This window comes from Carcharodon carcharias, chromosome 31 (assembly GCF_017639515.1).
Source record: "Carcharodon carcharias isolate sCarCar2 chromosome 31, sCarCar2.pri, whole genome shotgun sequence".
Classification (NCBI taxonomy): Eukaryota; Metazoa; Chordata; class Chondrichthyes; order Lamniformes; family Lamnidae; genus Carcharodon; species Carcharodon carcharias.
In genome coordinates this window covers 14,938,454-14,964,799 of record NC_054497.1, presented here as the reverse complement: position 1 = coordinate 14,964,799, position 26,346 = coordinate 14,938,454, and the positions used below count along the sequence as shown (strand labels likewise).

Here is a 26,346-nt window from a genome sequence, read left to right as displayed (position 1 = left end):
ACTTCATAAAACCTGGCACCAAAATGTGTGGTCAAAACTTAACCATTGCATTTCCACGTCTGACCATTGGCAAGCTTGCTTTGTTTTGACTGGTGTTAGGCTGAATTTGACAAGAGTGTCTTCAGGCAGCCCTGAAATCTGCACTGATCTTGTTTCCTTTTTTTGTGTTTTAGTTTGTGTTGGTGAGTCCGAGTTCCGAACAGTATGACTGCCTGCTGAAACAGTTGCGAGAGCGAATGGACGAGGGCTGTGGGGAGACCATCTATGTAATTGGGCAAGGATCAGGTAACGGTTTAATAAGCCTATTTCTAGATACATATATGATGTATACCATCAATGTTAATGTCCTTTACTGGTAACTTGTTCCATTTTATGTCCTTTGGGTGGAAAAATTTCCCTTCCTACTCCTAACTTTAAAATTGTCTCCATCTGGCATTTGCAAGTTTACCATGGTGAACACGGTCAATTTTTGATCAGTTCCTTTTATGACCCTGCGCAGTTTGCAGTCCCAAAGGAAAATGAACTGGGTAATGAAATGACTGTAGCCTGCTCCATTTTAATCCTTGTGTTCTCTTTATTCCAGATGGCAAGAAGTACGGTCTAAATGATGATGACATTGAAGCGTCTGTAGCAACTGTCAAGAGTCTGGCTGAGCAGATCTACTCTGATCTCATTCTTCTCCGAGAGCGTCAGGAGGCGGGAGGGAAAGTGGCTGACTACTTAGTTCGGAAGCGAGTTGGGGAGAATGACTTTTTGGAGGTCAGGTAAGGGACTGGAGGCGTCAAAATTTTAAACTGGGAATATTCATCAGGTCAGTCAGCGTCTCTGGAAGAATGGGAATCATCAATGTTTCTTTTTGTTGTTTAGGAGGTGGGGAAAGTGAGTGTTCCTGTTTCTCCTCCTTTCCTGAAGGCGTTGACTTTCTTGCGGGTCAGTTACTTTCTCGCATCTTGCCCAATTGACCTATCTTTGTGTGTGAGCCTAGAGGTTGAGCGTCATTAGGCTGTTCAATCACAGAGCTCAACCCTGTCTGGCCTAACTATTCTACAACACTGTTACAGGTTTTAATTGTATCAGCTGAGGTTAAATACATAGAGATGGAGGACATTGGATAAATGGTCAACTTGAGCACATATAAAGAGACACTCACTGACGCAGAAGTATAATGGAGTCAGGAAAATGGAAACTAGAACTGGAAACTATTGAGTTTCAAGGAATGTGTTGTAAACGGAAGTGAATTAATTGTATGTAAGTTCCCTTTAACGGCAAAGCTGCGAGGCTCCTGGATGTAAATGATTACAGCAGCTTATAGATAATGAGCGCTCCTTATTCTATTCAGTTTGCAGTTTGCAATTACTGGAGCTAATCCCTGTCTTTCTCCCCACAGGGTGGCAGTTGTTGGCAATGTGGATGCTGGGAAGAGCACGCTGTTGGGCGTACTGACACATGGTGAACTTGACAACGGGCGAGGATTTGCACGGCAGAAACTTTTCCGTCACAAGCATGAGGTTGAATCTGGGCGGACAAGCAGTGTTGGCAATGACATTCTAGGCTTTGACAGCACTGGGGATGTTGTTAACAAACCAGACAGCCATGGCGGTGGGCTGGACTGGACCAAAATCTGTGAGAAATCCACTAAAGTCATCACCTTCATTGACCTGGCAGGACATGAGAAATACCTTAAGACCACAGTGTTTGGAATGACAGGGCATCTACCAGACTTCTGCATGTTGATGGTGAGAATAAAAAGATTTGCATTTATACAGCACTTCTTGCTACCTCAGGGCATCCCAAAGGACTTTGCAGCCAATTAAGTATTTTTCCTTTCTGTGGACATGCTCATTCTGAACCTTCTCTGTCTTGTCCTTGAATGCCTCCCACTGATCTGGCACTAATTTTCTTTCAAGTAGCTGTTTCCAGTCCACTTCTGCGAAATCATGTTGGTGCAGAACACTGAGGAAAGCTCTCATGCTTTTGGAAACACTGCTGTGAAATCTTTTTATGTCCACTTCCAAGTGGCAGACTGCCTTGGCTTGGCGCTACATCTGAAAGACAGCAGCAATGATGGTGCAGCACTCTCCTGTTACTACACTGCGAGTATCAGTCTAGATTATGTGCTTGAGTCTCTGGAGTGGGACTTGAGCCCATAACTTTCTGACTCTGAGGCGAGAGAGTTGCCAACTGAATCGCGCTGAAATTGTAAATATCCAAAAGAGATTTAGTTGATAGGACTCCATTCTTTTGGTGGTATTTTTTTTCCCCTCTTTCCTGTCCACCTTAGGACACCACTGAAGTTTGTCTCCATGATTGTCTGCTGCTCTCTGTCACCCGCCCCAGGCTTGTGAGGCCTGTTGCTCAGCTGTGGGGGAAAACAATATTTCAGGTGGGCTTGGTCCTGTCCTTGCCTGATCTTGACTGTTGTGCTGTTCAAACAGGTTTTGCGCCTGGCCATCCCAATGAGGCGCCTTTGCTGATGTTTTTTCACTGCGCACTGTAGGCTGGGATGCAAAAGCTACCCATCTGCTGCTGAAACTGGGTTTAACTTTCTGTGCACACTGCTGTGCTTAAAGTACACACTGTGGAAAGGTTTCTGTCAGCTTCTGTGCAGCCAGAGAACTCTTGTATAAACAAGGGGCCATGCAGGGGAATGGAGTCCCACAACACCTGATTGACTGACTTTAGTTTCCACTTAAGGCAGGAGCCCTGCCTCCTTCCCTCCACGGGTAGAGATGGTGGATTGTCGGCCAGTGTGATCGGGCTTTGCCTCTTATCAGCTTGTGCAGGTAACAGGTGTGAGCAAAGTGTTTGAAGAGTTGGAGCTTGATGATCATGATTTAGAAACAAGTGGAAATAGTATCCTCTTGCCCTGTGCAAAACCAAATCAAACCTTGAAAGCTTTGTGTCAGGCTGTGTTTAAAACCTGGTGCTACCTGCAACTGTTTGATGCTGGTTACCTAATCCGGTCACTTCCAGGAGCTGCCATCTGCTTAAGTGAATTGAGGACTTAGAGAAGGGGAGTGGGACTTTGGGAAAGTTAGATGAGTTAATCCTTAGGTTGGGGGTCTGCTTGCAAACCATAACCAGCAGCAGTACAGAACAGGCTAATGATAGAGTGCTCACTGACAGTCTGAAACACACAGGGCTCAAGTCCCTGCCTTAGAGGTGTTGGAGGACAATCACAGGAGCTCTGGTCAACCAGAGATTAAACACACTTGTATTTTGTAGCGCCTTTCATAAGCTTCAGATGTCCCAAAGCCCATCATAGCCAACGAAGGTACTTTATTGTAATACAGCACGTGATGAAGATTTTTACAAAAGGGGCTAGGAGTTTAGTACTTTAGTTCTGCTATTTGTCAGCTGCCTTTTTTTTCATCCTGACTGGATGAACTTTTTTTCCAAAGGTCGGTAGTAATGCTGGAATCGTGGGGATGACCAAAGAGCACCTGGGACTTGCACTGGCCCTCAACGTTCCTGTATTTGTTGTGGTGACAAAGATAGACATGTGTCCAGCTAACATCCTACAGGGTAAGAGGGGAAATACTAAATTGCCATTTGATTAATTTATAAAGGTTGGAGGGTCTTATTTCCAGCCACCTGTGGCAGGTGAGGCTTCTGTTTTGTGTGTGGACTGATATGCAGCCAGTGAACATTGGCAGAGGCTGCTTCATTGCTGACTGGCCCCAGGTATGGCCACTATGACACTGTTTTGACAATTGGCACTAATTTTAGCAGAAAATGTCTTGCACACAATACAGGTAAACATACTCCAAAGTTAGATCTTTTTTAAAAAAAAAAACAATTACTACTGTTCAGTAGCTGCAGAAATGAGGCACACTCACTCCTTTTTCTTCAGCCAAAGAATGCACAAAATGTACAAACCATATGTATGTGAGCGTGGCAATCTCAGGACCAATTGTGGTTTTTTAAAAAAAATTTTTTATCCATTCATGGGATGTGAGGGAGCATTTATTACCCATCCTTAGTTGCCCTTGTTCAGAGGGCATTTAAGAGTCAACCACATTGCTGTGGGTCTGGAGTCACATGTAGGCCAGACCAGGTAAGGACAGCAGATTTTCTTCCCTAAAGGACATTAGTGAACCAGTTGGCTTTTTACAACAGTTGACAATGGTTGCATGGTTTTAATTCCAGATTTTTAGCTGCCGTGGCAGGATTCAAACTCTGGTCCCCAGACCATTATCCTGGGTCTCTGGATTACTAGTCCAGTGACAATACCACTACGCCATCACCTCCCCCTGGATGATGTCTTGTCACTCATATTTTATTTATTGATCTGTTTCCCTGTTGGCTACGTAGAATGTACAGCAACAGGCCATTCGGCCCGACTAGTCTGTGCTGGCATTTATATTTCACACAAGTCTCCTCCCATTCCATCTGCATCATCTCGGCCTTTCAGCATTTCTTTCTAATTCCTCTTCTCTCATCTAGTTTCCTTTTGAACACATTTGACCATTTCCTGTGGTAGCAGGTTCCATATTCTAATCACTGTGTGTAAAGACAGATCATTACATATTCCCTTTTGGATCCTGTATTTATGGTCTCTAGTTTTGGATTTTCCCACAATGGAAACATTTTCTCCACTAACAACTGACTGACATTTTCATAACTTTCCAGACCTCTATCAGGCCTCCTCTGAGCATGTTTTTTTCTTTTCCTGGCCCCAACCTGTTCAATCTCTCCTGATGGCACCACTTCTCAGTTCTGGCACCGTCCTTGTAAATCTGATTTTTTAAAATTTTTTTTTATGGTACATGTGACTAGTGCCAACTATGTTAGAGCAAAATCCCCCAATTGTAATCAACTGTCTTGATAGTTACTGAAAAGAAATGTTAAAATACCGTTTTATGAAGGCTTTTTTAATGAAAGTTCTCAACTTAATTATCTAGCACTTTTTTTTAAACATGAGGAATATCCCCAGGTGGATGCAAAGAAAACACGGTCAGCTGGGATGGAAAGACAGGAGTAAAACCTTGATGGAAGAGAGAACTTTTACAAAGGTTTATAAAGGTGGGGAGGTAGAGCGAGGAGATCCAGATGGTAGGACCCAAGTGGACTGAGGGCTGGTCCTGCAGCGCTGTAATTTGTTACTGCCGGTGAAATGACCAAAAGTTGACGGATTTGGTTCTGTCTCTTTGTTAATCAGAAACTCTGAAGTTGTTGCAGAGGTTGCTGAAGTCTCCAGGCTGCAGAAAGATCCCAGTCCTGGTCCAGAACAAGGATGATGTGATTGTTACAGCGTCGAACTTCAGCTCTGAAAGGTAAAGACTTCACGGTCTGCTGACGGAGGCAGAACTTCTGAATATTTTTTCTTGCCTTCTGAAAGCAGAGAGCCTGGCCAGTGTTCAGTTCTGGGTTATTTGACTGGGTTGGACTTCACTGTCAACACCCAATCCATTCCCTGTCCAGTGAGCCGGCATGTGTGCTTCTATTAGGGTGAGGTCATGGGGTATTGGGTTTTGTTTTAATATCTCCTTCCCCAACATGTAGCTAGTTACAGCATCCCTTCTGCTGCTTTGATGATGTTAACTCAGTGGAATTAGCAATTGAAACAGGATGCTCGCTCTGTGCCTTGTGCTTGCTCTGTCAACTAAGTGGGTGTTGCCTGAGATGGTACAACATCATCAAAAGGGTGACTGTCGATAGCAGTGATGGCCTTTTTTTCTTTGTCTAATAAGGCTCTCTTTTCTCTGTAGCCTTGTGATCCTGGCTATCTAATCCATGCTGAGCTTGCCTTGGAGCGCTTGATGCTGAAGCTAAATGGGACATGCTTCTTTTAGGCAGCTTATTGCTGTGAGACCGGAAGCTTTGGGAAATTCATTAGTACGGGTTCACCAGATGAGTGTTTCATTCTGTTGTCTTGTTGGTAACTGTTTGGAGGAAGGCGTATAAACTAATGGCTGTATGGCTTAGGAGGCGCTCATTGCCCTAATTATTCAGCTCCGCAAATGCTGCCTGTCCAGCGTCCCTGGTGTCTGTCTTTGACATGCCACGTCTGTTGTATGTGAATTCTTCATTTATCCGACGCCAGTTTATGTCCTCCCTGTAACCAAGCCTCTCCCTTTTCCTTTGCCTCAGGATGTGCCCAATTTTCCAGATCTCCAATGTGACTGGGGAGAACCTGGAACTGCTGAAGATGTTTTTGAACCTGTTGTCACCACGGACAAGTTTCAAGGAGGACGAGCCGGCAGAGTTTCAGATTGACGACACTTACTCCGTCCCGGTGAGACCTTGTATACGGGGTCTGGGTGCAACAAAACCGCCTCTCTATTAATCCCATGTATTAAGCTTGCCGAGGAGAGTTCCCTGTCACTCCTCTAGTACATCAGTGCCTCTAATGTGGTAGCACAATCAAACAAAAATTGATGCCCTGTCAAAGACACAAAAGTTAAGACAGGTGACCAATACGGAGCTATATTTTAAGGAGCCTCTTACAGGAGAACAGGGAGGTGGAGAGGTTTAGAAATGGAATTCCAGAGCTTGAGGTCTAAATGGCTGAAGGCACAGCTACCAATGATGCATCACCTTAAATGGCCATTGTTCACGTGGGAGCTGAACATTGAGTGTTCAGTCACGGAAATCAGAGGCCGATACATCACGTATGCTTTTCTAGCAGGAGTTCCTGGACAGTGATCAGGAGTTGGAGGCTTGGTTGATCCATTATTTTTCCTGATCCAGTGACATTGAAGAGGAGGGAGCTTGCTGACTGCTACCTGTTTCTCCTGAATTCCCTATTGGATTTATTACTGACTACCTTCTATTTATGAGCTGTAATTTTGGACTCTCATGCAAGTGGAAACACCACTTCTACGTTTACCCTTTCAAACTTAACCCACAATGTCCAGCGACTGACATGGGGTTCTCTGACCTGTTGGCTTAGGCCAGCTATCAACTGGTCAGTGGGATGGCCCCCATCCTGAAGTTTTTTTTTATTCTTCCATGGGATGCAGGTGTCATTGGCAAGGCCAGCGTTTGTTGTCCATCCCTAATTGCCCTTGAACTGAGTGGTTTGCTAGACACGTCAGAGGGCATTGCTGTGGATCTGGAGTCACATGTAGGCCAGACCAGGTAAGGATGGCAGATTTCCTTCCCTAAAGGACATTAGTGAACCAGATGGATTTTTACAACAATCGATTACCATTTCCTGGTTATTACTGGGACTAGCTTTCAATTCCAGTTTTTTTTTATTAATTGAATTTAAATTCCACCAGCTGCTGTGAGCATTACCAGGGCATCTGGATTTCTGGTCCAGGTCCAGAGTCATTACCTCCACCCCACCATCTTCCCCTGAACATAACCTGGGGAAGGTGCATTCATGTGCTGGACAAACAGACGTGTGGCTTGAGGTCAAGGGGTTGGTGTGTGTTGGGGCCACCTTGTTCTGAGCTGATAAAATACGCTAGAATTAATTGACTTGGTGTCAGCTGACACTCCAATGCAGCACTAAGCGCTGTCGGTGCTGCGTCTTTCAGATTGTAATGTCCAGCCGAGGCCATGTTCCCTGTTCAAGTAAATAAGATACCATGACACAATTCAAAGAGGAGGAGTGGTGTTTTTGTTTCCTGGCTGATATTTATCCCTTAATCAGCACAACCAAAAAAAAAAATAACTAGTAATTTAATTTTTTTTGGTGGGATCTTGTGAAGCACAAAGTACGGTGTTTCCCTAAATTACCGGTTATTATGCCTCATTGCATTCGGAACCCTCCCTGGGGCAAGTGCTTTATAAAAAAAATGCGACTGAATTATTTTTGTAACCAAACAAGGCTTTCATTCATCGAAAGGTTGGAGCAAACACAGATGTTTCTGCTGAAAATGGGCAGCAATCTTGCTCGTCTTTGTGGACGAAAGCAGGGATGTGGATTTTCACCAGACAGGTTTACCTGATGCTTAGCATTAAATTGTAAACCACCATCCCATCCTGTTCCATTTTATTTTCTAGGGTGTTGGTACTGTGGTATCTGGAACAACACTAAGAGGTCTGATCCGATTAAATGACATATTACTGCTGGGACCCGACCCGCTGGGAAACTTCATGCCCATCGCAGTGAAGTCAATCCACAGGAAACGAATGCCAGTCCGGGAGGTTCGAGGTGGCCAGACTGCATCCTTCGCTCTGAAGAAGGTATGTAACACCCACTCCACACACGCTTGCACCTTGCTGTTCAAGTGTTCTCTCCTGTTCTCGCAACAAGCTATTTTGTGCTTGTAAAAATGTTGAGTCCAACGTCCGTTTTGTATACAGTTCCTGATCCATGTATAAGCAGCACCTTACAACCCCTTCAATTACACAGACTGAGAAATTTTCCAACACAGAAACAGGCCATTCAGCCCGAACTGGTCCATGCTACTGTTTACTTGAGCCTTTTCCCACCCTAGTTCGGCTTGCCCTAACCTTTTCTCCTTTCATGTTTATCTAGTTTCCCCTTGAATGCATCAAGATAGAGATGATCTTATTGAAACACAAGGTCCTGAGGGAACTTGATAAGGTGGATACTAGGAAGAAGCTTCCTCTTGTGGGGGAAGCTAGAACTAGGCGTCACCTCTTATTTTTAAGCTGTCTACCACTTAAGACGGAGATAAGGAAAAATTTTTGCTAAGGCTTGTTAGCATGTGGAATTTGCTTCCTCAAAGCAGTAGAGGTTGGGTCAATGAATTAATTCAAGAGAGTTAGATCTTTTATAAACAAGGAAGTCTAGATTTATGGAGGCAGACAGGAAAGTGGAGTTGAGACCACAACCAAATAAACCATGATCTTATTGAATGGCGAACAGGTTTGAAGGTCCTATGTTCCTATTCTTTTTGCCCCAACCGCTCCCTGCGGTAGTGAGCTTCACATTCTCACCAGTCTTGAATAAAGTTTCCCTATTGGATTTAATAGTGACTAATTGATATTTATTAGCCATAAGAACATAAATACGGGCAGGAGGAGGCCATTTGCCCCTGAAGCTTGCCCCGCCATTCAATAAGATCATGGCTGATCTGCCCCAGGCCTGAATTCCTCTTTTATGCCAGCTCCTCATAGCTCCCATTCCTCTATGTTTAGCCCATCAAACTGTTTTCATAATTTTAAAGATCTCTCTCATTCAACATTACTTTCCTGTTATAGAGAAAAGAGCCATGGCCCGTTTATCCTTTCCTGATGATAACAGAATTGTTACAGCACAGAAGGAGGCTGTTCAGCCCATCATATCTGCACCATCTCTCCAAATGAGAATTATGACTCAATGCTATTCTCCTGCCTTTTCCCTGTAACCCTGCACATAGTTTCTATTCAAATAATCATCTAATGCCCTTTTGAATGCCTTAATTGAACCTGTCTCCACCACACTTCCAGGCAGTGCATTCCAGACCCGAACCACTCGTTGTGTGAAAATGTTTTTTCTCGCATCACGTTTGCTTCTTTTGCAAATCACTTTAAATCTGTGTCTTTTCATTCTTGATCCTTTAATGAGCGGGAACAGCTTCTCACTATCTACTGTATCCAGCCCCCTTATGATTTTGAACATCTGAAACAAATCTCCTCTTAGTCTTCTTCTCTCCAAGGAGTACAGTTCCAACCTCTCTAGTCTAGCTTCATAACTGAAGCTTCTCATCCCTGGAACCATTCTTGTAAACTTCTTCTGCACTCTTTCCAACGTGTTTACATCTTTCCTATAGTTTGGGGCCCAAAACTGTACACAATTCTCCAGCTGAGGTTTAACTGGTGTCTTACATAAGCTCAGCATAACCTCCTTGCTCTTGTACTCTATGTCCCTATTAATAAAGCCTAGGATACTATATGCTTTATTAACTGCTCTCTCCCTCTGTCCTGCCACCTTCAATGATCTATGAACATACACACCCAGGTCCCTCTGCTCCTGCACCCCCTTAAGAATTGTCTCCCTTATTTAAATTGTATCTCCATGTTCTTTCTAACAAAATGCATCACCTCACACTTCTCTGCATCGAAGTTCATCTGCTACCCATCTGCCCACTCCACCAACTTGGCCATGTCCTTTTGAAATTCTATACTGTTGTCCTCGCAGTTTACAATGCTTCTGAGTTTTGTATCATCTGCAAACTTTGAAATTGTCCCCTACACACTAAGATCTAGGTCATTAATATATATCAGGAAAAGCAAGGGTCCTAATACCGACCCCTGGGGAACTCCACTACCAACCTTCCTCCAGCTCAAAATATCTATTAACCACTGCTCGCTGTTTCCTATTACTCAGCCAAGTTTGTATCCATTTTGCTACTGTCCCTTTTATTCCATGAGCTGTAACTTTTCTCAAATGCCTGTTGTTTGGCATATTATAAACCCCTCAGTGCTGATATCATCCTTGTAAGTCAGTGGATAATTGTATGACCAGAGTGATACTGAGATCCACGTTCAATCCCTACTCCTTGCTGGCCTCTGAGGCTCCATCAGGAAGAAGCTGATGGCCAGGGTGACCGTTCCTTTTTCAATTCACAGGCGATGCCGCCACATAACGTCTAGAACAGAAACTTTGCCAGAGAGAAAACGTAGATAGAAAAAGTCATCCACTCAAGAGGCGCATAGCTGAAATATGTTGGGATGTAGACTGAGGGCTAACACTTGGAAACATTACAAATGCTTACAGTTATTAGATCACAGGATGTTTGACTCGCATGGCTAATGAGGCAGAAGATTATTTAAAAGGACATTGGATGTGAATTTGAAAAGGAAACCGGAACATTCCTCCCGTGCTGCAACCTGAACATCCTGATGAATTCTTGATCTTTTTCCTTACACTTAAAATCCACATGTCTAACTCGCGGAGATTAGTCGTATTTTGAGAAGCAACTGCACTTTACGGATGTGTGTCCTTTAACAAAACCGCCACTGCTGGCCCAAAGCGGAGATTCTCACTTCCTCTTTCCCCACCCCCAGATTAAACGCTCATCCATCAGAAAGGGAATGGTGATGGTATCTCCGAAACTCAACCCTCAGGCATCCTGGGAGTTCGAGGGAGAAATCTTAGTGCTGCACCATCCGACAACAATCAGCCCTCGGTACCAGGCAATGGGTAAGCAAACTGGGGATGGAACTTACTTATTGTGTATCACTTCTCATAAGTGAATCTTCTCCATACCAGACTCCAATAAGTTTCAAATGACTGGGAGGGAGTTAATTATCCAGTGCCAGCTTCTCTCAGTGAGAAGAGTTGGGTCAAGCCCCACTCGAGGGACTTGAGCCTGTAATCTAGGCTGACTCTTCCCCACCCCCCACCCCCCCTCCCCCAAACAAATGCAGTACTGAGGGAGTCCTACACTGTCGCAGGTGCTAGTGTTTTGAGAAGACATTAAAATGTAGCTCCAGCTGCCCTTTGGGTGGATATGGAAGATCACATGGCATTATTTTGATGAAGGCAGGGGGGTTATCCTGCATGTTCTGCCCAATATTTATTTATTTTCCCAACATCACTTTTTTAAAAAAAAAGATAATCTGGGCACTAACACTGCTGTTTGTGGGAGCTTGCTGTGTGCAGATTGACTGCAGCGTTTCCACATTATAATGTGACTACACTTCCAAAAGTGCTTAATTGGCTGTAAAACGCTTTGCGATGTCCTTGAGGTTGAGAAAGGTGCTATAAAAATGCAAGACTTTATAAATTCTAATCCCCCCTCTGGGGTGAATCAGTCAGCAGTTTCATTGTGAACATTCTGATCAATTACTCATTTAACATCTCCTATCCCACAGTGCACTGTGGCAGCATCCGTCAGACAGCCACCATTCTGTGTATGAGCAAGGACTGCCTAAGGACAGGGGACAAGGCCACTGTCCATTTCCGCTTCATCAAAACCCCCGAGTACCTGCACGCTGATCAGCGCCTTGTCTTCAGAGAGGGCCGGACCAAAGCCGTGGGGACTATAACCAAGGTAAAAGGAGGGCAGTGTTGGGTCTGAGCCACAGCTGGATCATGACCAGCATCTGGGCCAGGATGACTGGGGAGGAATAGTTCACATCCCTTCTGGACTGTTTGGTTGTAATTCAGAGCTTGGTGGGCCAAACATAAGCAGGAATGAAACTCCCATTAATACGCTTGTGCAGACCCCAGGGTGCTGAGAATTCTGGTTTACAGTCCTGTTCTTGAGAACTTTGACTCTTTGATGGAAACCCTTTGGCCCCCTTCCTATGCTGCCCACCACCTCCCCCCTCTTCCCCAACCCACCCCACTCCGAAGGGCATCACAGTCATAGGAACAGGAGGCCATTCAGCTCCTCGAGCCTGTTCTGCCATTTAGTTAGACCACGGTCAATTCTGTACCTCAGCTCTTCACCTGTATCCCAAGATACCCATAATCAACAAAAAGAATCAATCGATCTCCAAACCAATTAGCCACAGCTTTTTGAGGGAGAATGTTTCAGATTTCCGCTACCTCCTTGTGAAGAAGAGCTTCCTGATTTCAATCCTGAATAGCCTGGCTCTAATTTTATGTCTCCTTGTTTGAGATTTTCCTTTCAAATCCTTTTAACATTTAAACATCTCTATTAGGTTGCAACTTGATGGTCTAAACTGCAGGGAATACAAGCCAAGACTATTCAAACTGGCCTCATGGTTTAATCCTCTGAGCCCCAGTATTAAGATGAGCTTGATCCTGTGCTTGATGGGGCACTGTTTCCACTAGTATCTGTTAATGGGCAGTGAGAGGATGCCATCACTGTCTTGTCCCTAACCAGGAATGCTGAGGTTACCTGTAGTGTCTCACCCTGCTTACCAAGCTGAAATCAGCTCATCTAGCAGAGTGGAGGGATTGACACATAGTTATGACGTGATGCTACACCAGCTATGCCATTAATTTTCAGCCATGGAGTATTTGTCAGCATTTTGTTATTTCAATAGCTTGCATCTTAAAACCTGAATAGTTCAGCCATTAATTCAGTGCCTTGACTGTGAGCTGAGAGATTGGGGTAAAATATTATAGCTGGTGCCTGCACGTGTGTGTATTGTCTGGGTGACGTGGAGTTTGAGTTGGTCTGAGTTGCTGCTTAAGCAGGTTGTGGATTTTGCAGAGCATGGAGGCCCTGGGGAAGGGGACAGCATTAGATCAGCTACTGGGAAATATTCTAATTGGCCAAATGGAGTTGATGGTAACCATTTGCTCGGGTTTGTCTCGCAAACCAGTTAATCCAGACCACAAACACATCGCCATCTAACACCAAACCGCTCCAGCTGAAGATGCAGTCGACTAAGAAGGGGACCCTGGTGAAGAAGGAGGTGGTACCGGCAGCAACTGGTTCGACCCTTGAGGAGGGTCCATCTTTGGGACAGACAACAGCTCTACATACATTGAGCCAAACACAGGTAGGTCAGAGTGTCTTGAAGCTGTTCCCAAGTGCCTCACTGTACAGCCAACAGTGATGTAAGGTTGAAACCTGCTGCACACTCTTACTAAAGCCTGTGATGTGACCCAGAGGAAGTGTCGTAATTGTGCTGATATTTCCAACTTTTTGTTGATGGTGAAATTTGCAGGTTTAGATCTTCAGCTGTTTTGTCTGCTCACGTTGTCTGTCTCTTTGCTTTCTCTTGCTGCACGGTTTTCAGATGCCTTCAGAGGAGGATAAACAGAATCGAGATGTTAATAAGGAAAACAAGGTAGCTGCTTGGATTCATTTGTTCTGTTTCATTAGGGGCGTGGTTTGGTAATATTGGTGAATAACCTTGCAGTTTGCTTCTAAGAGTCAGTGCAAGCACATCTCCAAGGGCTGAGATTAATCTATTCGGTGTGCTGTAGAATGAGGGGGGGGGGACCTGGCTGTGATTAATTGGACAAATAGACTAAAAGATATGGAGATAAATGAATAGTGGGAAACATTTAAAGAAAAAATTCAAAATGTTCAACAAAAATACATTCCATTGACAAAAACAAAAACTCTTAGACAGTAGGGCCCATCTGTGTCTCACACAGGAAGTTAAGGATAGTATTGAGTTAAAAGAAGAGGCTTAGTGTTGCAAAAAACAGTAGCAAGTCTGAGGATTGGGAGTGTTTTAGAAACCAACAGACGGCCACCAAAAAGTTGATAAAAAGGGGGGGAAAAATGGAGAGTAAACTAGCCAGAAAAATAAAAACAGGTTGTGAGAGCTTTTATAAGTATCTAAAGAATAGAGTAGCTAAAGTAAACATTAGTCCCTTAGAAGCAGAGACAGGAGAAATTATCATGAGGAATGAGGAAATGCTGGAAGCATTGAACAAGTAACTTGTCTGTCTTCACAGTGGAGAACAAGTTCCATATCAGAAATAGACGGTAACACGGGCTAAAAAGAGTGAGGAAATTAACATCAGCAGAGATAAAGTATTGGAGGAACTTAAGGGACTAAAATTCTCCAAACCCCAGGAACTGATGGCCTACACCCTAGGGTTCAAAAAGAGATGGATAGCTGCAGAGATAGTAGATGTGCTAGTTATGATTTTCCAAAATTCCTTAGGTTCGGGAACAGTTCCACTAGATTGGAAGTTGACAAAAGTTGCACTACTTTTCAAGAAAGGAGGGAGAGAGAAAAGTGAACTAGAGGCCAGTTAGCCTAGCATCAGTTGTTGGGAAAATGCTGGAATCTATTAAGGAAGTCATAACAATGCACTTAGAAAAGCATAGTATGATTAGAACAGTCAACATGGTTTTACTAAAGGGAAATCCTGTTTGACATATTTATTGGAGTTTTTTTGAGGACATAACTAGTAGGGTAGATAAAGGGGCACCAGTAGATGTATTATACCTGGATTTCCAAAAGTTATTTGATAAGGTGCAACACTAAAGGTTAATAGGTGAGATAAGGGCTCATGGAGTTGGTTGGATAGAATGCAGAGAGTGGGAATAAACAGGCTTTTTTCAAGTCGGCAGGCGGTGAATAGTGGAGTGCCACAAGGATCAGTGCTGGGGCCTCAGCTACTTACAATCTACATTACTCTCTCTCTCTTCATCTAAATCATTAATGTATCTAAAGTTTGCTGCTGATACCAAGCTAGATGGGAAGATAAGCTGTGGAAAGGACACAGACTGCAAAGAGATAGACAGGTTGAGTGGGTAATGAGATGGTAGATGGAGTATAAAATAGGGAAGTGTCAAGTTATTCACTTGATCATAAGAATAGAAAAGCTGAATTTTTTTTAAAAGTGCGAAACTTGTCTCTTTGGGTGTGCTTGTACAAGTAACGCAGAAAATTAACATGTAGGTCTGTCAAGCAATCGGGAAGGCAAAATGGCATGTTGGCCTTTATTGAAGAGGATTGGAGTACAAGAATAAAGAGGTCTTGCGCTCCACTAATGCGGTAGTGCCTTTGGGAAGGGAGATAAAAAGTATACATGAATTTAAAAAACAATCCGAATACTGTGGATGCTAGAAATCTGAAATAAGTCAGCATATCAGGCTAGCACCTTTTGCAGAGAGAAAAAGTTAACATTAAGTACATCAGACATGAATAAACTTGGTTATTTATTACCTGTGGGCAAGTTTATTGGGTTTTGGCTGAGACTGAGCCTAGACATGTTTCAAGAATGTGAGACACTCAATCATGATGACAATTCACACCCCTTCTGCCACTCAGTGCCCTATGAATGTGTCCAAAGTGTCCATTTTAGTATAGCGCAACAGGGGTCAACTGGCCCAGACCTGATGCATCACCAAGTTTTTGATTAATTGATTAATTACTTGGGGTGGTGCAGCAGGAGTTTACGTTACTGGTGTCAGTGTCCACTTGCTACTGAACCTGCTGGATTAACTAACTTCATAAGCATTCCTGGTCTCTTAACACGTTTCTTCTCTCTGGTTTCCTACTAGCCCAAGGGTGGTGGAGGGAGAAGACGAGGAGGACAACGACACAAAGTGAAATCGCAGGGAACAGCAGTGACTCCAGCCGGTGGCTACTAGACACAGCATGACTTCAGCAAGCAACAACACAAGGCACAGAAACTCCCTCCGCTCCCTTCTTTTTCCCTCTTTCCGATTTATCCTAAAGAATTATGGAAGTGTCTGGAGCCAATCAGGAAATGACATGGACATCGTTTTATTTTTTAAGAAACATTTTTTGAAATGGATTTTACAATTTAAACCATGTGATGACGGTGACTGATGCATTTCAAGCCTGTTCTCAACGTGTCTCTTTGAATTTTATGCATGTCTGTAGATTTTTTGATATATAAAAAAAAAGGTTCAAAATAATCGGAAGTTTGCTCCAGTTGAGCAGGAAGTGTGTATAAGGAACACAGCCAAGCTGTTTTACTCCAGTATTTAATTTTAAAAGTTGCTCCTCACGTTGTCTCTTAATCAGATTGGGCCTGCCCTTCTGTTCATTCGATCTTACAGATCACTTGACTGTGACTGATTAATTATAAATGATCAGTTTTATTGTCTAGCTTGCCACTGAAGCTGAAGAGCACAGGATTATTCTGCTTTGATCTGTAAGGCCAATAATATTCAATTTGGTGCTGGTGGAGGGGGAAAGAATCTATAATTTTACCAAGTCTTAAAAATCAAATCCGAATTGGCGTTTGGGATCTTGTAGCCACAGAATTGACTGCAGGAAGTTTAGACCCATCTCTGTCATCCTCATTCCCAATTCTCAAGGTGCTGCAGCCTCAACTCAAAACACATATTGAAGCAAAGTGAGTTGGTGGGGGACACCAGCTTTGAGAGTCAGTGAGACAGATCTGCTGTACAGCATTCAAACATTTTGTAGTGTTCGTCCTGGAAGATTTTTTTTCAGCTTTGGACATGAGAGCATGGGTAAGAAGTGGAGCTGGGGTATAAATCCACCCATTCAATAGCTGGTTACCTGCTATTGGGACCTGGGGCTGTATTAACATTGCTCAAATGTGTTTTTTTGTTTTCCCCTCTTCAAATTGAGTTGTCTGTTGGTTGGCATTGATGTGACTGGGAATATTGTTTAGGAGAACATAATTTATCTGTGTTTAACCAGGTCTTGGTCCTATTCTTGCAGTAGGCAACATGGAGTTGAGGGTTCTAGTGTTGAAGGTTCTTTTCTGCCTCTGCCCCACTAAACCCTCTCCTTTCCCTCTCTATACAAGACAGGTTCATTAACCATTAAATTGGTGCAATTTTAAGATGAAACCTGGAAGAATAGCTGACCTGTCTAAGGTGGAAACATACACCTCTGATCCTAACAAATCTCTTGACTTTGAGAAATTCACATTAAGTTATGGCCTGTGCAGAAATCTTTGTTCGATGAGCTATCTCCCACTTGAACTTTTTGAGCACCCTGGGTATCTGTGCTAAAGCAGCTGCTGAGAATATTGTTTGAGTAATTATTCAGGGGTGAGGAAGTGCCAGTAAGAAGCTTTTACTCCTCCCTAATCCATTGGTCTGCCACTACATTAGACCGGTATAGATGGAGATCACTGGAAAGATGGTTTCTGTGTATGGAGTTGGGGGATTGGAAAATATAGATGCACGTAAGTACCCAGTACAATGAAAAATGACTTGCCTGGAATACTGACACTATGTTTAAAGTGATCTCTGCTAAGATAAATGTTTTGATCTTCTCCCATGGTGTAAAATATTTCCTAATTTGCTGTTTTAACCTTTCAACCAAAGGACCCTAGCTGGAAACATATTCATTTCCTCAGATTGTAGACATGCCCTTATGCTGTTTAATCTTGCCATGTTTGGAATATTCCATTCTGTCACTAGATGTCAGTCATGTACTCTGCAAACATGTAGCAAGGTATATATGAAACTGTTTTTACATATGTTGGGGTGGGGAGGGGAGGGGGAGAGAGAATGTGGTTTTAATTCAAGAACTATGTGGTGATGTGGTCATGTTTATTGCCCATCCCCAGAGGTTTGTGGGTCATCAGTTTGAACAGCTGGAAGCTCAGGGTGGATACTAGAACCAGATCAGCAGAGCACTATTGAAGTGTTTCTTTTCTCCCCTCGTATTGGCATAACATGAGGGAAATAAAGTAACACTTAGACCAATATTCTAGCTGATCAACAATTCTGATTGTCAGTTAATCCCAAGCACAATCACCCTGTGTAGTCCATATCTTGCATCATAATCCCATGGTAAAAGTGTGCAGTGTTTTGAATCAGTTTTAATTGAGCTTGAAAATGGAGTAAAATATAGTCATGGGGCAGACTATCACAGCTCAGCATCACTGACTGCAACTTCCTTAAGTAATTTCTAATTCCAGAGGCACATTGATAACTCTCACAAGCAGAGTGTGTCAGACCTTCCCTTTCTGTTCTTGGAGCGGGGGGGCATGGTGCTGTGTTTATTAATAAAATCCTTCAATTTCACTGAGCTGCGACTCTATTTGTCCAATGAGAACTTTAAAATTCTGAGTGTGCTGTTGTCCAAATACATAATCCAGCTGTGGCCAATTGCATTCTGTTAAGTAAATGATAATGGACATTTGGTTATGATCTCAGTACTTGTTATTTGCAGAGTGAGAGAATTTGTTGCTATAATGGTCAAAAGCAGTGTTTTTAATGTGTGGTTGCTTTACTTCCTTTAATGGGGAACTGAAGTATATATACACACACTGGGCTGTGTAGGGTGCTTTTTACTGAAATTGCTGCATGTGGTTAAGAATGTAGCTGGGGCTTGTCAGTAATTTCTATTGGATGACACATACTATGAATATAGATGATCTGGTTCCCTAAACTTGGTCATCCAACACTGCTGCTTTTCTTAACTTCCACCAATGTACTTGCTGACCTACAATGGCTGTCAGCCAAACATTGAGATTTTAAAATTCTTATCCTTATTTTCAAATTGCTAATCTCCTCCAGCCCCACAACCCTTTGTGATATTTCTGCTCCTCTAACTCTGGCCTCTTTTGGTGCAATCATGATTGGCAATCCACAATTGATGGTTGTGTCTCCCGTTGCCTCAGCCCCAAGTTTGGAGTTCCCTCCCTACGTCACTTTTCTCCCCTAAGGTACATTTAAAACATTTTTGTCCAATGTGCATAAATCATTGAAGGTGGTGGGACAAGTTGGAAAAGTGATTAATAAAGCATACAGCATCCTGCACTTAATCAATAGGGGCACAGAGTACAAAAGTGAGTAAGTTATGAAGAACTTCTGCTTCAACTAGAGTATTGTCAAGTTCTCGGCACCACATTTTGAAAAGGATGAAGGAAAAGTGTGCAGGGCTACGAAGAAAAGGCAGGGGAGTGGCACTAGGTAAATTGCTCCTTCAGAGGGCTAGCTCAGACTCAGCAGGCCAAATGGGCTCCTGTGTTGTAACCATTGATTTCCAGATTTAACAAACTCGGTCAAATCCTGAACAGTGATATAACCACTCTTGTACCCATAAGGGATGGGAATACCTTTTCGTTAATGGAAAGAATTACCTTCAAATAGTCTCATTCAGTTTCACAGATGTTGATTTACTTTGAGGTGCAGTGATTCAAGTAAATGGAGCTGCTGCAAAACAGTGCCCTGACCCCACAAGGCAAGCACTCTATCATCCCTGCACCATAGTGACAGCCCAGATTAAACTCATCAGGGAAAAGCATTGCCAAAACAGATTTCCTTTTATACCTAGTAAAAAGAAGCATGCCATAGAGGACAGGTTCACCATTTTATTTTTGCAGGTACAGTTAATCTGGCCAAGAGATTTAATACTTCTTTTAAAAAAAACTTGGATATCTACAGTAAATGATGAGGACTGTAACAAAGATTTGGATGCCCATGTTGCAGGCTGCAAGCATTTCCTGTACAGGTAGCCAGCGAGAAATGTTAAGTGCGCAGAGCAGAAGATTGTGTGGGATTTAAAACCAAACTCAAGTATATTGCTTAAAAGCTGCTCTACAACCCAGTCACAATTCTTTCAATTTAAATGGAATCTGCATCAAGTGTGGGGTCTGATTTCTGTCCAACACTGATTAACTGCTGTTGTAGGCTGAAAGGGCAGTGAAGCAAAGGGAAGAGTACCATTCAATTTTCATAATTGTCAAGTTATTTAGGACTAGGCAATGTCCCAACATATTACAATAACAGGTTTCTGGTTTAACCCCTTGAAAGCATAGCTAAAACCAACAGCAAAGCTACTGGGCACCAAATAATATGTTTGCTACAGTCCAGAAATATCAGATCAAATGCAACAACAGTGCTAAAACATTAACTACACTGTACAGCATCACTAGCAGTGAGTGTAAACAATCCTCCCAAAATACTGACAGTATCATCTAAAGAAACAATGTAACGGGGGACAGGACTAAACCAGTTTTTAAATAATTCCACATGCATAGTCTGTGTACGGACACAGCAGGTCCAAGTAAGTTAGAATATACAATGAACTGCACCAGGTAAGAAAGTGTGTTGATCCTTGCCCTCCAGATTACTATAGGATAAATATATTTATACATTAAATACACATGAATAATAAATTAATAATGCATATGATACACTACAAAATAAATTCTTTGGACATCTAAATTCACAAATGTCTAAAGTGAAAGGAACCTGTTCACCTGCAAGTGAGATTAGAATTCCTGTCTCTGGCCCTGTCGCAGACTTTGCCCCACTCACTATTGTTCATCTATAAATTTAAGATGGCAAGCTGTTTGATTTGATGGGGTGCATCAGGGTTGACAGTTTGACCCTGGGTCTGCCAACATGGAAATCCAGGATGACTTTTGTGCCCATCTGGCCTGCAACACCATCCCTACCCACAGCCCAGGGGGGGGGGATCAGCTAATGCAGCACAGGTTGGAAGGCAGAGGCCCCTCGGGCCTGTACAGTTCAGGAGCTTTCACACACAGCCATCAAAGGGGCTTACACATCAGTGGTTTTGACCATCGGCTGCTTCCAACACAGGCATGAAAAATTTAAAAAGTCAGTTCTCAGTAATCTCCATTTATTCACAACACTTCACTCCAACACAAAAAATAAATAATGTACATGGCACTAGATGCCCAGGTCCCTTAAAATGCTGCAAAATTTACAAAAATAAAATACTGAACACAGCTTCTAAACCAGTGCAGTGCGAGAAGAAAAAGATACAGAGCAGATTTTCAGAGATAACCAGAGTGTCTTGGTGTTGCTGTACTGAGGTGCTCGTGGATCAGATACCAACATGTACAAGGAGAAACAGATCACCAGACAGGATAAAATACATCAAGGGGTGCCTCATGGGTGAGTGATCAGAGATAGAAAGGGAACAACTTGTTTTCATAGAAATCAGCGTGTAATTATATTTTAGAAATCCATTACACTTCAGGGCGAGTGATGGACTCAACACTCCCAAAGTATAGCCTAAAAACTCAAGTGCCCTTTACCTGAATGGAATCGAATGTGCATTGTTCAAAGACTGGTTAAATTATCTGTCACTTCTCAAAGGAAGTAGACAATGGTGGCGCTGCTTTGACCCCCATGTGTTGCAAATGCACAATATACTCCCCGTCTCCTGCAACATTCAACTCCCCAAAATATGCAACTCTTATTAAAAGGCTCCTGCACCACTTTCATCTCGCCTGCTATCCAATACATTCTCCACCAGCCCAATATTCCCTTCCGCTGGATTCTTAAAAATTCTTCTCCCTACAGCCACCATGCTGGACCATTTCCAGATTCCAATAAACAGAGTCAGGGAAAGGGACATTTCTATTCAAATAATAGGACACTGCAGCAGCAGCTGCCAGGGGTCTGTTTCCACCAAGTCAGACTCTGGCACAAGTGTACCCAAATAAAAGAGAAAACCCAAGAGATAAGGGTGACCCATCCCTGTCCCCACCCCCAAACTTTTAATACCAAACACAGACAAGTGTCTAATCCTGTATGGGTATATAAACATTAGTCCCCTTCATTACTGTTGAATCTTCCCAAACAATCAATTATCCTACTAATCGCGGCCAATACAACTTAATATCCCACAGCACAACCATTTCTGGACACTCAATCCTTCTTATTCCAATATCGGAGCAAAGTAACTCAAACCTTCAGCATTTTAACTTTTAATTTGAGGGCTATTGTATCGGGATGTTTTCCGATTTCAGGCACCAAATGAGCATTTCCTCCCGGGGCAGGTGCAGCATGAGGTTAGAAACGGAGTAAAATATCTGTGGTCGCTGCCACATCCTCGTGCTTCAAAACTCAAAATTCCAGTGAATCATTTCCCACACCAGCCACCCTGCAGTCTCTACATTTACTAATTAGTACCAAGTTATAAGGTGGAAGATCAGATGCATCACCCAATCCATGTCAACATAAAGGGAACAAAGGACCCAGCTCCCTTCACTGTCAGAACCCCAGAAATCTAAAATCATTTAGAAAATACTGATCAAGTGCTAGATATGGAACTGTCTTTAGAAAGTCTGAGGCTCAATTTACCGTGAGAATTAATACTGGAGAGCAGGCAGTCAAACTTGAACTTAAAAGCAGAGGTCCAAAGTCCTGTGAGCCTCACAGAGGATCACTCAGAAGCTGTGGTTTGTGACAGAGACCAGAAGAGAGGGCAGCATTAGGAGGGATGAAGATACCCTGGTGAGGATGGGAGAGATGTAAAGAAGTTAAACAGAAAACATCCACAAACAAACAGCGTCAGTCAAAACATAAATACAAGAATATTTCTTCAATACCAGATACTTAAAATTACTGCACTAAAAGTGCATCTTGAGGCTTACACACATTTTGTGCAGTTAGTGTTATCAGTTTTACCCAGGATAGCATGTTTCTGTTGAGAGGTACTATTGTTCTCTTGGACACTTGTACCCAGAGAACTGGCTCCAGTAATACGAGAACAAACCAGGTCAGACAACTCAAAACACTGACTATTCCAATTTCAAGCAAGTTTGTTGAAAGGTTATCAAGTAACGTCCTGTACCCAGAGATTATCAAAACACGAGGGTTTTTGTACAGGAACCATTAATGCTGCAGAGAGTTAGTGCATAGAGGCCATTAATACTGTAGAAGGTTACTGCATACAGAGACCATTAATGCTGCAGAGGGTTACTGTATACAGAGACCTTTAATGCTGCAGAGGGTTACTGTATACTGAGACCATTAATGCTGCAGAGGGGGTTACCATATACAGAGAATTAATACTGCAGAGGGTTACCTTATACAGAGACCATTAATGCTGCGGGGTTTACAGTATACAGAGAATTAATACTACAGAGGACATTTAATTCCTAGGGAGAATGAGTTCTTTCTGGGCTGCAAGCTCCTTGTATTTGATCTGGACAAAAATTATAAAAGTAATTTTCACTTTAATTTTTTTCTATAAAGTTTTTTTTAAATTCCAGAAACTGCCATGCACCCAGAATTAAACTATCCCAACTAATTAGAATGTATAATTTATTTTGTAATAAAAGTTCATTGTAATTTTCTTTCCTGTAACTGCAGACAAGGTTTACTTAAAACTGTAAACTTCCCATCCTGACTCCCAAAGCTTAAAATGCAATAAAACAGTTTTTCAAATGGTTGAGAATGTAAGACAAGTTTTAAAAAATCTCCACGGGCATTTCTCCCAGTCCTTGTCCTGCACACTCATTAGTGTTTGTAAACTTGAAAAAACTTCTCCCAGAAAATCCTTAACCAGACCTCTCAATAACTGTTCACTTTGTAGTTCCACCAGCAAAGTGGGGAGGGGGGGGGGTGGGTGTCCACCACTGAGATATTGAGGGGCGGCGAAGGAATTCAGGGTCAAGCTTTCCAATGAACAAAGGTGAACCGAAGCCTAAAAAACACTTCAGTAGGAAAATTCTACATTAATAAAGCACCTGTGGGAAACATCGATGTGTGAGGGGAGCTCTGGGCTGTATTCAGTGTAGAAGAGCAGTCAGTCAATCACTCCGGGAAGACTGGCTAGTGTCTGCGTACATACACAAACCACAGCATAACCTGGTCAAGGATGCATTTCCCTGCTGATGGACAGCAGTGGAGAGGTCTGCAGAAGGACAGGCTCACTTTATACCTCACACCACTTCCGATGTCCAAACCTCCCAACACCTTCCTCTCCTGATGTGCAAAAATACCAACTCCCCCCTTCACTAATGCTGAAATGACTGTTACAACTGCCCCCCCCCCCCGCCCCCCCCCCAAATCCTTTCTCACCTTCACTCTTTATCATTCCTGAGGCCCCACATCTTCAGAGAAGCACTAAATTCAGGCAGCTGTCTAAAGATTTAAAAAGTTTAAAATTCTTATTGCTGTGTCTGATGTCGTCCCATTGTCACTGATACAAGAGTGGGGAGTCTCCTGAAGCCTCTGGGCAGTTTAGGAGGGACGCTGCTGTTGCAGCAAGCTGGGGTGTGCATTGGTAAATATCAATTCCTAACTCTGGAACATATTCAAAAAACTTAGCTCAGCTTGCCCAAATGAGGTTCAACAGCAACCAGGTGTGTGTCTGCTGCCAACTGCTGGAAGTATTTACTGGGACCAGTGAAAGCAGTACTGATCACACCCAAGAAGCTGCCGGGCACAAGACAGGCAGGTGACAGCTGCAGCATTTGCTTCTAGGTTTTTCTGCACAGCCCTCTAAACCACTCAAAAATTAAACTACTTTATTCACTTGTCTAATGATCCGAGTTCTGCTGGGAATCTAACTAGTGTTCTGAGGATTGCATTCTACAATTGCCCTGTTTGTCAGTGAAACATCATCAGCCCCGCACCACCCCCCACCCCCAAAGTCAGTGGTCTTGACCTTGATGTTCCCCCTTTTTAAAAAACACTGGTGGAATGATTCATTCCATCGAGTGAAGTCACGGCTGGTGCTGGGGTGAGGGAATAAGCACATCTCTGCAGAATGTTGCATCTCTCAACACTATCGTCATGACCTGAGTCCTGTCTCTTGAGCCGACAAATAAAACAGAGCGGATCGTAAACACGTATAAACAACAAAATGTAAACATTTTTTCAATAAAAGCACTGGCAGCAAGCCGGACAGAATCCAGCATCGAGCTGTAAAGTCTCGAAACAACCTGCAAGGCCAGAGCTATCAGCAAGAATTCAATGGCTTGCAAAAGGTGACTGGCTGAGGAGGTAACTACGTGACACAGATCTGCAATCGAACTTCCCTACAGTGCTTATAGTGACAAAAATAAACCCCAAACCACCAGTCTGTGAAAGCACTGCAGACAGCTCCATTAGAAAACTATGCAGCTATTCAACTATTACAGTGTCACTAATGAAGGAGCCAGAGTTCCTTCGAACAGTGCAACAGGAGTGAGGGGAAAAAAGGAGAGAACAAAATCAAACTTCAGATGGTGTGAAAAATCCCAGGGCCAGTCTGGTAGGATGTGAAATAGCACCCAGCACCTGGTAACAAGCCAGCACAAGAGAAGGAGGAAGACAGGAGGCTGCATTGTGAGCAGCAGAGCTTTTATCCAGATCTAGAGGCTACATCCCATAGAACTGACCAGGAACAGGACAGACTTGGACAGGGTTTGTGGGATCCAGAAACTTATATTTGGGAGCTGCTGTAATGCATGACATCCTCTCTGCAAAAAACACACATTTCCCACCAGCGAATCCTTGCTGGGAAACGGAGGGGCCGAGAGCCTGCAATCAGACTAAAGGCCCTGGCTTTGTTTCTCGCCCACCCTCTACCGTTGGTCAGAGTCACAAAATAAGGCAGCGCAGCACTGAAGCCTCATGCGCACGTGCCACATTCATGGTAACTTAGCTGCACAAAACTGACCAACTCCACCAGACAGCCAGCGTTCTGCTCCTGATGGCTAGGGGAATTTGGGTTACTGGGTAGACTTGCCAAATTGGGATTCCCACCGGATTCCGTCACTGTGATGAAGCAAAGCTGGAAATACAAGTTATTCCTGCATCTCTACATTTACACAATCGGCACAGCAAGCTGCAATCAACTTCCCTGCTCACACTCAACAGACCTTACTGAACTGTTAAACCAGATGTGTCACTTCTCAGTCCAGGACGGCCAAGTGTGATTTAACACACACAACCTTTCTTGCATCTTAATGACATTCTCACAATTGTCCAAAAAGGAAGAACTCAGGATATTTCAGACTGGAATTTTAGAGGCTAGAGGGAAACCACAGTTATAAAACAGATCACTTAAACATGAGCCGAGACAGGGATCATAATAAAAATGGATTGGTGGAGCTTGCAGACTGTCCAGAGGCAGGAGGGGCTGCCATGGTAACATAGGTTGACCCCATCATCCCTTGCACACCGGTGCTCTGTGGCATCCGCATGACTGGCACGGTTACCACGGGAGCAGCCCCGACTCTGGGCATCGTGAAGGAGGCAGCGCTCACACTGACGGGTCCAAATGGAGTCTGGGTCACGGCCATCATGGAGCTGGACATTTGTGCGGAAGTGGTGTGGAATGGGTTCGCTGAAACAGCAGGTGCGCCTGTGGAGGAAGAGAGACCATGTCAAAACTCAG

General features: G+C 43.3%; 2 protein-coding genes across 16 annotated transcripts in view; one reads left to right on the top strand and one right to left on the bottom strand.

Annotated features, from left to right (window-relative positions):
- LOC121271577 (GTP-binding protein 1-like) overlaps positions 1-18,393 on the top strand; it is a 28,242-nt gene extending 9,849 nt beyond the window's left edge. Inside the window, exons 2-14 of one of the 5 annotated variants that reach the window (XM_041177593.1) lie at positions 174-285; positions 584-764; positions 868-879; positions 1,388-1,736; positions 3,402-3,525; positions 5,162-5,276; positions 6,094-6,238; positions 7,957-8,139; positions 10,912-11,047; positions 11,722-11,900; positions 13,147-13,326; positions 13,567-13,617; positions 15,798-18,393. In XM_041177593.1, coding sequence (XP_041033527.1) covers positions 174-285; positions 584-764; positions 868-879; positions 1,388-1,736; positions 3,402-3,525; positions 5,162-5,276; positions 6,094-6,238; positions 7,957-8,139; positions 10,912-11,047; positions 11,722-11,900; positions 13,147-13,326; positions 13,567-13,617; positions 15,798-15,887 — 1,857 coding nt within the window. In that variant the 3' untranslated portion in view covers positions 15,888-18,393. The remainder of the gene's footprint in view (positions 1-173; positions 286-583; positions 765-867; positions 880-1,387; positions 1,737-3,401; positions 3,526-5,161; positions 5,277-6,093; positions 6,239-7,956; positions 8,140-10,911; positions 11,048-11,721; positions 11,901-13,146; positions 13,327-13,566; positions 13,618-15,797) is intronic. The other 4 variants (XM_041177597.1, XM_041177595.1, XM_041177594.1 and 1 more) reach the window with 4 other exon arrangements.
- A 5,649-nt stretch (positions 18,394-24,042) lies between these two features.
- The window catches only part of LOC121271579 (epsin-2-like), a 46,077-nt gene continuing 43,773 nt past the window's right edge, over positions 24,043-26,346 (bottom strand). For all 11 annotated transcript variants that reach the window (XM_041177600.1, XM_041177601.1, XM_041177602.1 and 8 more), the window contains one exon: positions 24,043-26,313. In XM_041177600.1, coding sequence (XP_041033534.1) covers positions 26,036-26,313 — 278 coding nt within the window. In that variant the 3' untranslated portion in view covers positions 24,043-26,035. The remainder of the gene's footprint in view (positions 26,314-26,346) is intronic.